Source organism: Aotus nancymaae, unplaced genomic scaffold (assembly GCF_030222135.1).
Source record: "Aotus nancymaae isolate 86718 unplaced genomic scaffold, 86718_ANA_hifiasm-v0.15.2.pri h1tg000117l, whole genome shotgun sequence".
Lineage (NCBI taxonomy): Eukaryota > Metazoa > Chordata > Mammalia > Primates > Aotidae > Aotus > Aotus nancymaae.
The window spans coordinates 73,427-88,168 of NW_026988532.1; the positions used below are offsets into that span (position 1 = coordinate 73,427).

The 14,742-nt window shown below is 39.2% G+C and overlaps 1 protein-coding gene across 7 annotated transcripts in view; it reads left to right on the forward strand.

Moving 5' to 3' along the window:
* Positions 1-719: 719 nt before the first annotated feature.
* The window catches only part of RTCA (RNA 3'-terminal phosphate cyclase), a 35,945-nt gene continuing 21,922 nt past the window's right edge, over positions 720-14,742 (forward strand). For 3 of the 7 annotated variants that reach the window (XM_012466469.2, XM_064371090.1, XM_064371091.1), the window contains exons 1-8: positions 722-934; positions 1,042-1,142; positions 2,681-2,824; positions 5,070-5,193; positions 8,368-8,426; positions 9,798-9,939; positions 10,576-10,700; positions 11,635-11,693. In XM_012466469.2, coding sequence (XP_012321892.1) covers positions 890-934; positions 1,042-1,142; positions 2,681-2,824; positions 5,070-5,193; positions 8,368-8,426; positions 9,798-9,939; positions 10,576-10,700; positions 11,635-11,693 — 799 coding nt within the window. In that variant the 5' untranslated portion in view covers positions 722-889. Of the gene's footprint in view, positions 935-1,041; positions 1,143-2,665; positions 2,825-5,069; positions 5,194-8,367; positions 8,427-9,797; positions 9,940-10,575; positions 10,701-11,634; positions 11,694-14,742 lie in introns of those variants that run through there. The other 4 variants (XM_064371092.1, XM_064371089.1, XM_012466468.2 and 1 more) reach the window with 4 other exon arrangements.

Sequence of the window (14,742 nt, forward strand, 5' to 3'; positions counted from 1 at the left end):
AGAGGCTTACATAGTATTTGGTACTCAATCTTGTTGGAATTGAGCCCCAGGCAGAACCGAGAAGCTGGCTGTTGCTTCTGCCCTCGAGTGAGGTGAATTGTTAGCTGCACTGTTCCTCGGAGTCAAGAACTTGCACTCATTCTCAAGCAAAATGGCATAACTTTGGCCTTTCAAAGTATTAAACTAGTGATTCTGCCTTGCCCGCCCCTCAAATAAATGGCGTGTCACCCTAAAAACAAAGATAATATTCTCCGCACACACAAACACGCACCCCGCGAGGAACGAAAGGCTAAGAGTACAAATGCACCAGGGCGCACACACTTCGAGAGACAGGCACAGTGAAGGCAAATCCAACCAGAGAGAAGGTGGTCGGTGCATCGCAGGGTCTGGATCTTTCTTGCATCTTCAGCTCTAAAAGTCGGCACCTCGGGGTATGCCAGGATCTTCAGAAACACCTATTTACCCATAAAACAAAGATAAAGCACAAGCCTGCGGCATAACTGGAGGATGTGGTTACAGTTGAGACTTTCTGCAACCTGTAGATTTTGCTGTGTCCACGGCACAAGTCTGTCAGGGATCCTGGGCACCTCCATGACCACCACCCCACCTCTCCGGAACCTTCCTCACCAGGACAGCAGGTTTCCCGGCGCGGCGCCTTTAAGCCGAGCTATGTGCATGCGCACTGGCTGTAGAACGGGGCGAGCCGGGGGTTCCTTTCTGCTGACTGCGGTTTCCCGAGAGGCGTCGCTTCTTCCGCTTTCTCGCTAGGCTCTTGCAGCCCCAGGCGTGAACCCAGATTTCTGAACTACTGGGCGGGAGCCAACGTCTCTTCTTCCTCCTGCTCCGGCAGAGGCTTTATCGCTGTGGGCTGGGCCCCAAGGTGCCCCCCATGGCGGGGCTGCAGGTGGAAGTTGATGGCAGCATCATGGAAGGGGTGAGTGGAGAGCGAAGCGGCCGGGGCTGCAGCCAGACTAAGGAAGGGAGTTCTCACCCCTGGTGTCAAATAATACGTCTCTTCTCCCTGTATCCCACCCTTTGCAGGGCGGCCAGATCCTGAGAGTCTCTACGGCTTTGAGCTGTCTCCTGGGCCTCCCCTTGCGGGTGCAGAAGATCCGAGCCGGCCGGAGCACGCCAGGCCTGAGGTAAATCTGGCTGGCCAGGGAGTTGCGGCGTGAAATTTGGGGATCCGGGGATCAGGCGGCCGGGCTGCTGGGCTGGGGCATCGGGAGTCCGAGTGGTGGAACCCAGAAGGTCCCGGCTGCAGGTATGGGGGGATCCGGGACCGGGACGCTCTGCCTGGGCGGTGGCCTGGGTTTTAAGGTCTTGAAAGCCTCGATGGGGTGAGTTTAGAAATGGTCTCGAGTTTTCTCTGTTTGGCTAAAATAGTCCCATTTGCTAAAGAGCTCTCTCTTAAAATGTTTTCCCACCTCACCGGGCATTCCAAATATCCGAATAGTACGTATGAGCGGGCAAGATACATAGGGCAGAAATGCTTGTGAGGCCAGAGGAAACCCTGTTTTCTAACCAGTGCATTCTGTGCTGCCGCTAGTTTTAGAATTTATAAAACAGGAAAGGATCCTGAGATGTGGTATTCCAGCTTTCATTCATACTTCCAGAGAGCTGTTACGACTAGAATTATCTCTTGTGACTCGACACTTGACCTTATTTCTTCTGTCTGGGTAGCTGGGCATGCCACTAGTTGAGTTTCAGGTATATGCACCTGTTAGAAGAGGACTCAGGTTGAAGCCACGTTGATTTCTTCGTATGTATTCTGTATTTATTACATTTTAATAAATCAGCGATCTCAGTCTCTTAGCTACAGTTTTGAAATTACCAAAGGGCAATTGCTGATATATGCTAATGTTAATTGCCTTTGTCGTAGTTGTTTGCAGCCCTCCAGTTCACCAACAGGGGAATCCAATTCATTAGGCTGTAGGTGTTGTATTAGTTTGTAGGGCTGCCATAACAAAATACCACACACAGAGGGTGGCTTAAACAACACATTTATTTCCTCACAGTTCTGGAGCCTGGCAGTCCAAGATCAAGGTCCTGACAGGGTTGGTTTCCTCTGAGAGTCATGAGAAAAGGATCTGCTCCAGGCCTCTCTTTTTGCCTCTTCACATCGTGGTTTTCCTCTGTGCACGCTGCCCCTAGTGTCTCTGTATATCCTAGTCTCTTTTTATAAGGACACCAGTCAGATTGTGTAAGCGCCTACATTAATGGCCTCATTTTAACTTAATTATCTCTTTAAAGGATCTATCTCCAAATATAGTCACATTCTGAGATACTGAGGGTTAGGGTCTCAGCATATGAATTTTGAGGGAACATAGTTCAGCCCATACAGGCACCACAGATTATTCAGTCAAGTGCAAGGGAAATTGGTGGTGCTAAAGTAACTATTAGTTTTCTTCTTTTGCACACTTCTAATTTGCTACAATATATCAGGATATGTATATAGCCACAAATAACTGGTCTGCAAGAAAGCCTTAAAATGATAACTACTAGCAGGTAGTCAAGGTACATAAAAACCCAAAAGGAAGTTGACACTGAAGATATGTGGCACTTACTGTGGTTAGACCTTGATGTTTTCTTGCCATTGCAGTTTTATAAATTTGTCATAAAATGTGGGGATATAGGCAGTCTGAATGCACACGTTTTGATGCAGTATTATGACCTGAAGGCCTCAACATTTATCTGGACTGGAAATGATTCGAGACTTGTGTGATGGGCAACTGGAGAGGGCAGAAATTGGCTCAACAGAAATAACCTTTACACCAGAGAAGATCAAAGGTGGAATCCACACAGCAGATACCAAGACAGCAGGGTATGTATCACTTACATTCCATTTAAGTAACTTAAGTCCAGGTTTTACCACGTTCTGGGCAAGTTGCTTAATTTCTATGAGCTTGTTTTCCTACTTTTATGTTTTCTTTTTTTGAGACAGGGCATCTTTCTGTTGCCCAGGCTGGGGTGCAGTAGTGCAATCACTGCTCACTGTAAGCTGTAACTCCTGGGCTCAACGGGTCCTCCCACCTTAGCCTCCCGAGTAGCTGGGATCATGCATAGGCACACACCACCACGCCCAGCTAATTTTTTTATTTTTTGTAGAGACAAGGTTTTGCCATGTTTTTCAGCTGGTCTCGAATTCCTGAGCTCAACAGTCCACCCACGTTGGCCTCCCAAAGTCTTGGGATTACAGGTGTGAGCTACCATACCTGGCCAATAAATACTTATTGAATTAATGAAAGTCATTATTACTGATAGAGACTTCCCAGTTCAATACATAAGCATCATTGTGTAAGTGAGTTAAATAAAGATCCATCTTTTGGTAGGTAGGAGGCTATTTCGATTCCCTTTCAAACTACTTATTAATATGATTGCTTTCACTTAACTTTGGAAAAGGGAGATGATAGCTCATTTAGAAAATGACCAGGCCAGGTGAGGTGGCTCATGTGTATAATCACAGCACTTTGGGAGGCCAAGGTGGGTGGATCGCTCGAGCTCAGGCATTTGCGACTAGGCTGGGCAATATGGCGAAACCCCATCTCTACAAAAAAAAATACAAAACTTAGCTAGGCATGATGGCACATGCTGGTAGTCCCAGCTACTTGGGAGGCTAAGGCTTAAGCCTCGGAGGTGGAAGGTGCAGTGAGCCGAGATTGTGCCACTCCACTCCAGCCTGGATGCCAGAAGACCCTGTCTCAAAAAAGAAAAAGAAAAAAATAACCAAATATTTCACTTTATAAAATTATTCATGTTATATAACTATTTCTTGTGATTTTTCACATTATTTGACTATAAGGACCAAACAGGCAAGTAAAGCAAGGATTACTTCACTAAAACTTTTCCATGTGAAATATTTAGCTATCAGTCTTTTTTTTTTTTTTGTCTCCCAGGCTGGAGTGCAGTGGCACCATTATGGCTAACTGTAGCCTTGATCTCTTGGGTTCAGGCAACCTTCCCAAAGTGCTGAGACTACAGGTGTGCATCACCATGCCTGGTCAATTTTTAAATTTTTTTGTAGAGATGGAGTCCCACTATGTTCCCCAGACTGGTTTCAAACTCCTGGGCTTGAGTGATCATCCTGTCTTGGTCTCCCAAAGTGCTGGGATACAGGCATGAGCCTCCACACCTGGCCAAGCTATCAGTCTTCATAAAATACTATTTTCTTTTCTCTTCTTCTTTTGTTTCTTTATTATACTTTAAGTTCTGTGGATGCAGGTTTGTTACATAGGTATACATGTGCCATGGTGGTTTGCTGCACCTGTCATCTAGGTTTTAAGCCCCACATGCATTAGGTATTTGTCCTAATTCTCTCCCTCCCCTTGCCCCCCACCCTCTGACGTGTGATGTTACTGTGATGTTCTCCCTGTGTCAATGTGTTCTCATTGTTCAATTTCCATTTATGAGTGAGAACATTCAATGTTTGGTTTTCTGTTCCTCTGTTAGTTTGCTAAAAATGATGGTTTCCAGCTTCATCCATGTCCCTGCAAAGGACATGAACTCATTCTCTTTTATGGCTGCGTAAAATATTATTCTATCATATCATGAACTCCACAATGATAGGAACTATATCTTAACTTCGTACCTGAAACAGTACCTTGTTGTATGGTAGCGACTCATGTATAATCAATTCAGTATTTCTATACCTTGACTGTTTTGAAAGCATTTTCACAAACTGCTAGTTTTAAGAATCCTTTTGTAAAACTTCTGAAGAAGGTTTTATTTTTAATTTTTTTCTTTTATACTTTTTTGTAATATAAAGAAAAGTATTAGAACTTACCCAAGGTCACACAGCTAATGTGTTTAGTTGAAGATTCAGACCCAGGTTTGCTTATCATTTAAAGCTATTTTTTCCTTTGGTGAAATACTGTCTTTCTTTAAAATTCAGGATTTTACCATTCAGACACTGAAATGTTTTTTAACTAGAAATTCAATGAGATATACTTGCCTTCACAGTTGTCTGTGTTTCACTTGGTAGTGATGAACAATAATATAGCTTATTTAAGAGTCTGAAAATAAAATGCAGAAAAGAAAATGAAAATAAGCCTTTTCTGCCTTCTTCTTAGGAGTGTGTGCCTCTTGATGCAGGTCTCAATGCCATGTGTTCTCTTTGCTGCTTCATCATCAGAACTTCATCTGAAAGGTGGAACTAATGCTGAAATGGCACCACAGATTGATTATACACTGATGGTAAGGGCTTTTGTTGTTGACAAACTAAGATGATCTCATACATGCTTCTGAGTCTCCAGTCTCTATTTAAATATATCCTGTTTTGTTTTTTTTGTGTGTGACTTTCTTGTTTATCTCTTCATGGTATCCTTTGTTGTTTTTGTTGTTGAGATGGAGTCTTGCCCTGGTTCAAGCGATTCTCCTGCCTCAGCTGGGATTACAGGTGCCTGCCACCGTGCCCGGCTAATTTTTTTGTATTTTTAGTAGAGACAGGAGTTTCACCATCTTGGCCAGACTGGTCTTAAACTCCTGACCTCGTGATCCACCCAATTCGGCCTCCCAATGTGCTGGGATTACAGGCTTGAGCCACCGCACCTGGCCCGTTTCTTTTCTTTTTTTTTTTGGGACAGTGCTGTTGCCCAGTCTGGAGTACAGTTGCATGATCACAGCTCGTTGCAGACTCAACCTCCTGGGCTCAAGCGATCCTCCTGCCTTGGCCTTCTGAGTAGCTGGGACTACAGGCACACACCCAGCCAATTTTTATTTTATATTATTTTTTGTAGAGACAAGGTCTCACTGTGTTGCCCAAGCTGGTTTTGAACTCCTGAGCTCAAAGGATTCTCCCACCTCAGCCTCCCGAATGTGTCTAGTTCTATTGCAATAGAGGGTGGGGAATTATGTTTACTTTAAGTTTGTTGTTGTATCTTAGAATAGTGTTTATAGTGAATTGTTTAAAAAACCTCAAGTGTAGGGCCAGGCCTGGTGGCTCATGCCTGTAATCCTAGCACTCTGGGAGGCTGAAGTAGGCAGATCACTTGAGCTCAGGAGTTCAAGACCAGCCTGGGCAACATGGTGAAATCCCATCTCTGCAAATCACACACACACACACACACACACACACGCACATACACACACACACACACAGAGGAAAATTAGCCAGGCATGGTGGTACACACCTGTTCAAGCTACTCAGGATGCTGAGGTGGGAGGATCACTTGAGCCGTGAAGTCGTGTCTGCCATGAGCTATGTTGGCACTCCAGCCTGGGTGATAAAGCGAGACCCTGTCTTTAAAAAAACAAAACAAACAAAAAAACACACACTTCGAGTGTGATATAAAAGATATCAATTGTGATATGTTATTTTATAAATACAAGAATTATGATTTGGAGGAAAACTCAGACTTTTTTTTTTTTTCCATTAAGCCCCTTCCATTCTAGGATCAAACGTTTAAAAATTATAAAAAATCGGCCAGGCATAGTGGCTCACACCTGTAATCCAAGCACTTTGGAGGCCAAAGCAGGCGGATCACCTGAGGTCGGGAGTTCAAGACCAGCCTGACCAACATGGTGAAACCCCGTCTTTTAAAAAAAAAAAAAAAAATTATAAAAAATCATGGCATTCTCATATAACTAGTGGGAGAGAAAAGTGGTATAATCTTTTCTTCGTCCAGATTTATTAAAGTATCATTATTTTCAATTGAATCCACCCTTCTTAACGTACAGTTCTGTGATGTTTGACAGTGATTCACAGTTATGAACCATCTACCACAATCAAGATATAGAATAGTTCCATTACTCTAAAAAGTTCCCTTATGCCTTTTTGTAATCAGTCCTGAGCCTCAGCCCCTGGCAACTGCTGATCTGTTTTCTGTCATAGTTTTGCCTTTTGTTCAGAATGTCATATGAGGAATAATGCTCTGTGTAGGCTTTGAATCTGGGTTTTTTGCTCACCGTAATACATTTGAGATTCATCCTTGTTGCTTGTGTCTGCAATGAAAACTTAAGTTGTGTTCTGGTATATGGACGTACCAGTTTGCATAGCCATTCATCTGTTGAAGGGCATTTGGGTGTTTCCAGATTTTGGCAATTATAAATTAAGTTACTGGTAACATTTATATACAAGTTTTTGTATGATTGTACATTTTCATTTCTCTTGGGTAAATAGTAGTAGTGCTGGGTTGTTACAATAAGCAAATGTCTAACTTTATAATAAATAGCCAGGTTGTTTTGGCTTCCAAAGTGGCTACATCATTTTGCATTATTACCAATACTGTATAAGAGTTCCAACTGAAGTGGGCACAGTGGTGTGTGCCTATAGTCCCAGCTATTTAATACTTGGTAGGCTGAGGTGGGGGGATCTCTTGCGCTTAGAAGTTTGAGTCTAGCCTGGGTAACATAGTGAGACCCCATCTCTAAAATAAAAATAAATACCAGATAGAGGGTTCGAGCTGTTCTGTATCCTTCCTAAAACTTGATATTCTCAGGTTTTTACTTTTTAAGTTTTTTTCTACCTTTTTTTTAAAAAAAGCAGGTTAATAACATATATACCTTCTGTATACGTAGGAGACAACCCAGAGGAATAAGTAGATCTCTAGAGTAGATCTCAAAGAGTTGCCTTAGACTTCAGGCTTAAACACCATCTTTCTCTGAAATATTGCCATTCTAATAGGGTATAATCTTTTTAAAGTCAGTACAATGGGATATATAATAAAAATTAATCTCTCCTCACCTAGTAATTTCACTTCAAGGAAACTACTCCTAATTCAGTATCGCAAAATGCAGCTAAAGATAAATGTTAAAGGTATTTGATACCAAGCATTATATACTATAATTATCATTATATAAGATATATCATCTAATAATGAAAACTTGGAGAACAGTTAAGTAAATTATGCTAAGATGCCATGCAGTTATTCAGATATTATTTAGGAATAATTTTATGATGTCAGGAAAATGCTTATGTTTCTAATGTTAAAGCATTGTCTGTGGAATGAGATTTCAACTGTATAAAAAATTGATTCACAGGCATCAGAGAGGTAAGAAAAAAAAATTGAGAAGGCAAAATGGAATGCTCTTCACTAATACCCCCTCATTTCTTATAATGTACTGTATTGAGATACATTAGGAAGTATTGGCCTTTGGTGTAGAATAACCACTGATATCAAGTATCCTAAGTTCCAATCTTTTTCTTTAGGTAGACTTGCACAGCTCTGATTAAATAAATGTTAAACTTTTAAATTTAGCTACATATCAGTTTTTTCATTTGAAAAAATGGAACTAGCCTACATATTCTTATAACACCATTTACCTATAGCACCCAATTACCAGCCAGCAAAGCACTTTTGTTTAATAAATACACTTGTTGAAGTCGTGAATATTGCTGATTAACCCAATGATAAAAACTGATTTTTTCAGGTTTTCAAGCCAATTGTTGAAAAATTTGGTTTCAAATTTAATTGTGACATTAAAACAAGGTAAGTTGCTTATTTCTTAAATGTTATAATCTATTACTTATGCCAAAAATAGTGGAAAACTTAGACCCTTAGAGAACTGTTTTTCTGGTACCCACTTAATACATTGCATCTCTTGTAAGAAGTAATTTTACTTCATGCTTAAAAATAATGAATAGCAGGGGCATAGGGACTTGAGGGTGGTTACACATGATGGTTATTTATTTCTTGGGAAAATATTTTCAAGGGAATTTTAACAATGAGGTACCCTCATATATCTAGTGTTACTGTATTCTCTTAAATGCTCACTGTGTGTAGACAACTGGACTAGACACTAAGGGGTCATAAAAGGGATTGTTTTCCACAATGCGATTAGAAGTATTTTCCTAAGAAACTATTGGGCATTCAGGTTATTTCTCTTTAAGGCTTCACTTCTACTGCACAATAACTAGGCCATATTTTTTGGCATGGGATTTAAGTGCTTTGAAGTCTTGCACTTACTTTTCTAGCTTCTTCATTCCTCTCCTCCTTTTGATGTGTTATGTGTTCTAACAATATGATTGCTTGTTATTCCTTAGATATGCTTTGTGCCTTTGGACTTTTGTGTCTTTGTTCATGTTATTCTTCCCCTGCTCTCCTAAAAGTTAGAAATCCTATGTTTTTTTCCAAGATGAAACTTGTAATTCTTTATGAACTCTGATTGTGCCTCAATCAGAACTCATATTTGCACCTATGTTGTAGCCTTTCTTATAGCCTGACTTGTATTCTAGTAGATAGTGCATGGAGCCATCTTCCTACCAGATGGTGGGCCCTTTGAGGGGAGGAGTACTGTCTTCTCACCATCTGATGTAGAATAAATGATACCAATTAATTGAATTAAGACTTTTTTAGTGTTTTGCTTCTTAAATATTCATCGTATATTTATTTGAGTACTTACCATGTGCCAGACATTGTTTTAGGCACAGAAAAATAGCAGGAACAATATAGGTGAGTCTAGCCCTCAAGGAGCTTATATTCAACAGCACTGTCGAATAGAACTTTCCGCACTGAGGGAAATGTTCCATATCTATGCTGTCCGATGTGGTAGTCACTAGTCCAATGTGGTAGTCACTAGCCAAATGTGACTGTTGAGCAATTAAAATGTGGCTAGTGCAGCTGGAGAAGCTGGTTTTTAAATTTTATTTAATTTTAATAGTTTCACATATCTCAGGGCTACCATATTGTACAGTACAGACAATTTTTTTAATGTGTAAAATTTTGTGAAATACCAACCTAAAATATTTAGACCTTTCCATGGATTACATGTTTGGATATCATTGACATGTCATTTTGTTGTAATATAGAGCTTTATTTTTGGCATGCAGTTTATGTGGGCATTTGTTATACTTTTCATAGGGGATATTACCCGAAAGGGGGTGGTGAAGTGATTGTTCGAGTGTCACCAGTTAAACAATTGAACCCTATAAATTTAACTGACCGTGGCTATGTGACTAAGATATATGGAAGAGCTTTTGTTGCTGGTGTTTTGCCATTTAAAGTAAGTTGTTTAGATGTTCTTAGAAATAAAATGTATGTATCTCTTGGTAAGTATTATGTCAACTAAATTTTGAAATTATTGAGAAAACTTAACATTTTTTTAAAGAAAGAAATCATGTTCTATGGGAATATGGACGCAGCTAGAGGCCATCATCCTAAGCAAATTACTGTAGGAACAGAAAACCGAATACCACATGTTCTCATAAGTGGAAGCTACACATTGAATACATGTGGACATAAAGATGGGAACAGCAGACACTGGGGCCTGCTAATGGGAGGAGGATGGAAGCTGGGTGAGGGTTGAAACACTGTCAGGTACTGCGTTCACTACCTAGGTGATGGGATCATTCATATACCAGATCTCAGCGGCATGTAATTTACCCATGTAACAAACCTGCACGTGTACCTTCCGAACCTAAAATAAAAGATAAAATATATATATAAATGAATACATTAATTAACAAAAATAAAGTTAATTTGCATAAGCATTTTTAAAAATTCAGTGTTCTCTCTTGAAAAATTGTTATTAAATAATGCATGTGAAAGTTACCAATTATTTTATGTGTCTTTGAAGTCTTGAAAACAATTTTCCAAATAATCAGTAATTATTTTATATTTTTCTGTCTTGCCAAAATAGGTAGCAAAAGATATGGCGGCGGCAGCAGTTAGATGCATCAGAAAGGAGATCAGGGATTTGTATGTTAACATCCAGCCTGTTCAGGAACCTAAAGACCAAGCATTTGGCAATGGAAATGGAATAATGTGAGACAATACTTTTCCCTACACACTAGTTGAAAGCCCTGAAATAATTATCTCATTAAATTAAAGATTTGTAGGGTTTCTTGCTTAAGTTTATGGTTTTAAGAAGTTTCAATTTGTATTTTTAAGGATATTCCTACCTAAAACATCAGTATGATAAATTAAGATAATTATTCTGAATTTTTTCTGAGGATGGCTTGCATTTTGTTACATTGTTTAAGATTCCTTTCCCTTGTATAGTGAACTTAAATGGTTAAGCTAATCAGAAGTTAGGCTTTAAAGCTAGTCCTATGAGAATATTTCCAGTTGCATAAACTACTTCAAATGTGAAATCAGTTCACAAGGAAATATTAAATATAGCAAAGAGCTCTTTAAAAACAGACTATTATGTTAATCTAGTTAGGAGTTGTATATTTAAGTATTACTACAAATTCTTTAACTGATGTTTTTGAAGTATAGAAGTACCATTTGTGGATATTTAAATTTCAAACCCTCTCATTCAGAATTTCCATTAAAAGGTTTAAAGTGAATTCTTGCTCTACTTATAATAATACTGTCTAAAAACCATAGAACAATACCTAACATAACAACCTTTTTATTTAAGATAATTCTGGAACCGTTTATAATACTGTGTGCCTGTGAAATGGTACCACTTAGTGCTGATGACATGGCAACCTGTTGGGGTGCATGGTAGACATTTCTTACCTGCGAATTAGAATCTGATATGACTTCTTCTGGTCAAGTGGTAAAGGATACTAGTGGTCTGATTAAGATAGAGTATGTTAATCATGCCACTCTATATGAAGAATTTTTACTTTTGCAATTTGCTGTCCAGATTTAGTTCTGCCTATTTAATAGTCATTGTTCTCCTGTGTTGTATTTGCATAAATTTAGAATATTTACAGTAAAGGTAGTAATAACTTTTTTTCTTGCATAGAATTATTGCTGAGACCTCTACTGGCTGTTTGTTTGCCGGATCATCGCTGGGTAAACGAGGTAAGATAAATCAAGGGGGTCCATAGTTACCAGTGCGACTGCAAAATTCTTTAATCTGTCAGGATTGGAATGTTATAGAATGAGGATGACAAGTTTAAAAGGATGTAGTTAATTTATTCTCTTTTAGAGTCAATTATACTTTGAGTCTTTCTCCTACCTTTATACTTTGGAAAATGTCAAAGCTATGGAAAAGTTGAATGACTAGTTCAACTAGTTATCCATACAATCTTCTCCTAGATTCACTAGTTATGAACACTTAGTTCGTTGTATATATTTCTGAACCATTTCAATGTAAGTTGCCAAGTGCCAGGTCTCACCCCTGAGTACTGCAGCATGTATGTCCAACGAACAATAACTATATAATCATAATACCATTTTTATACCTGAAGAATTTGTTATATTCTGACACACCAGGTAGCTTCATATATAATGAATTATTTCCAAAATATTATTTAGAGCAATGTGGGATTTTTTTTTTTGGTGGGGTGGGGAGCACATAGCATTTGTTTTTCAAGTCTCTTTATTCACTCTTTTAATACAGAATACTCCCATTACCTTTTTTTGTTCGTTTCATGATATTGACATTTTTAAGAGTCTAGGCCATTTTCTCACAGAATTTCCCACAATTTAAATTTGTCTGAATGTCTCATGATATATTCAGATTAAACATTTTTATTAAGAATGCTACATAGGTGATTTTGTGTACATTCCACTGTGTCATGGCAGGGGGCACATGATGTTAGTTTCTCCTTTATTGGTGAGGTTCAGTGTGATCACTTGCTTAGGGAGGTATGTCTTCCAGATCTGTCTGCTATAAAGGTTCTTTTTACCTTTATAATAAATTAGTGATCCAAAATAATACTTTGAGGCCATCTGATTATCCAGTGGTTTTAACATCTATTGATGATTCTTCTCTGCATCAGTTATTTCATTGGTGACTTCAAATTTTGAATATTTTTGTGAAGGAGAAATTTGTTTAAGGCTTGGCATATTAGAGAGAGAAGATACATACATGCATCTGTTTGTTAGTATTTAAAGTTGCTTTTACCAACCAGGCAACTTTTAGGTGAACTAGTTGTTTGTGTGGTCATTGATTGCTTTATTCCTACTTTGTAGCATCTTTAAAAATGCTTGCCAAGCTGGACACGGTGGTACACACCTGTAATCCCAGCACTTTGGGAGGCTGAGGTGGGAGGATCACTGAGACCAGAAGTTCAAGACTATCATGGGCAATGTAGTGAGACTGTATCTTTGCAAAATAAATAAATAAAAATGTTTACCCTAGCTATGCTGTTTAGCCACATTGTTACTACTGAATACCAAAAAAACTTAGGAATTCTTCAGTTTGCTCAACTGGTAAATCTAGAACTAGTTGGTCATCAAATCTGATCAAGAGAATAAATAAAATCACCATTTCCAGTTGAACTCACATAAATGAATTCTGTCTAAAACTGTGCTATTCAAAATGTGGTTGGCAGACAGGCAAACTTGTCAGCATCAACTGGGAGTTTATTAGAAATACAGATTTTGGGGCCTACCTCAGACATATTGAATTAAAATCTGTGGGAGTGGGACCCAGGAATCCATTTTAACAAACTTTCCAGGTACTTTTAATGTATACTGAAGTTTGAGAAATAGTGATCTAAAATATGTATTTAGTTTATACTAAATACATATTAGGTGCAGTGTGGATATTGAGCCACTCCATGCACTATCTACGACAGTCTTTAGAAGCAAAGAGAATACAAATATGAAATGGAGAGTAGGAGCAGACATATTACAAGTAATGAGTACTTGGCAGGCATTGGGAGAAGTGTAAGTGTGTTTATATTACTGGTTACCACAATGTGCTAGGTACTGTGTACTAGGGATTCAGAAGTGACAGCTGTGATTCCTGCCTCCTGGCTTATTCTGGCAGAGGAAACAGACCAGTTCTATGATAGTGGTATCCCCAGGGTACCATAGGAACATAGAAGAAAAGTGAATCCTTCTGGGGACTAATTGACCCCAAATCTGGCTTCTGCCATTTTTGGTCCTCCAGCAGGTTCTGTGGGTAAATAGAAGTTAGCTGGATAGAAAAGTAAGAGCTAAGGAGGAAGGACAAAGTAATTTGACATAAAAAATATTCTGGGTGAGGTGGCATGCAGCCATAGTCCAAGATACTTGGGAGGCTGAAGCAGGATGATTGCTTGAGCCAGGAGTTTGACAACAGCCTGGCCAACATGTCAAGATCCCATCTCTTAGCAAAGTATTTTTTTTAAATTAGCCCCACATGGTGGCTCACACCTATAGTCTCAGCTGCTTAGGAGGCTGAAGCAGCAGGATTGCTTGAGCGTAAGTTCAAGGCTGCAGTGAGCTATAATTGCACCACTGCATTCCAGCTTGGGTAACAGAGTGAGACTCTGTCTCAAAACAAAACACAAAAACGGTGGTCTGTATTTGAATGAGCAACTGCAAGTGTATAGATAGATAGGTAGGTAGGTATATAGGTAGGTCTGGGTAGGGGAATGGAGAGAGATGACAACAGAAAGGTCGACAGGCCAGATTCTGAAAGGCTACAAGTTATATCTAGGAGTTTACATTTCATCCTGAAATATAAAGCTTTTAAGGAGGGATGTGATACAAGATTTTTTGAAAGATAATTTAGAGAATTAGAAGAAAGCCATACTGGAGGCAGGAAGATAAGAGTTTATTACAATTCAGGTCAGAATAGTAAGGGCCTGCACCAAGGAATGCTGGGATAGAGAGGTGAGTACTGATAAAAGGGCATCTGCAAAGGTGAATGGACAATATTTGGTGGCCAGTTGAATATTGGAAGTGAAGAAGGCAGTGTAAAGAATGACCTAGATGTCTGGCTTAGGTAACTGGATATTTTTACCTCTTACGAATATAGGGGGCAGAGTTAGTTTGCCAGGTAGATGATAATTTTAGATATGCTGCATTGAGATTGATTGTAAAAGGGTCATTATCAGTAATAAATGGAATTTTTTTACGAGGCCTGAAAAAGTTTTTCTGGTATTTCGTTAGCATTTTTTTCTCACTTTGTCAT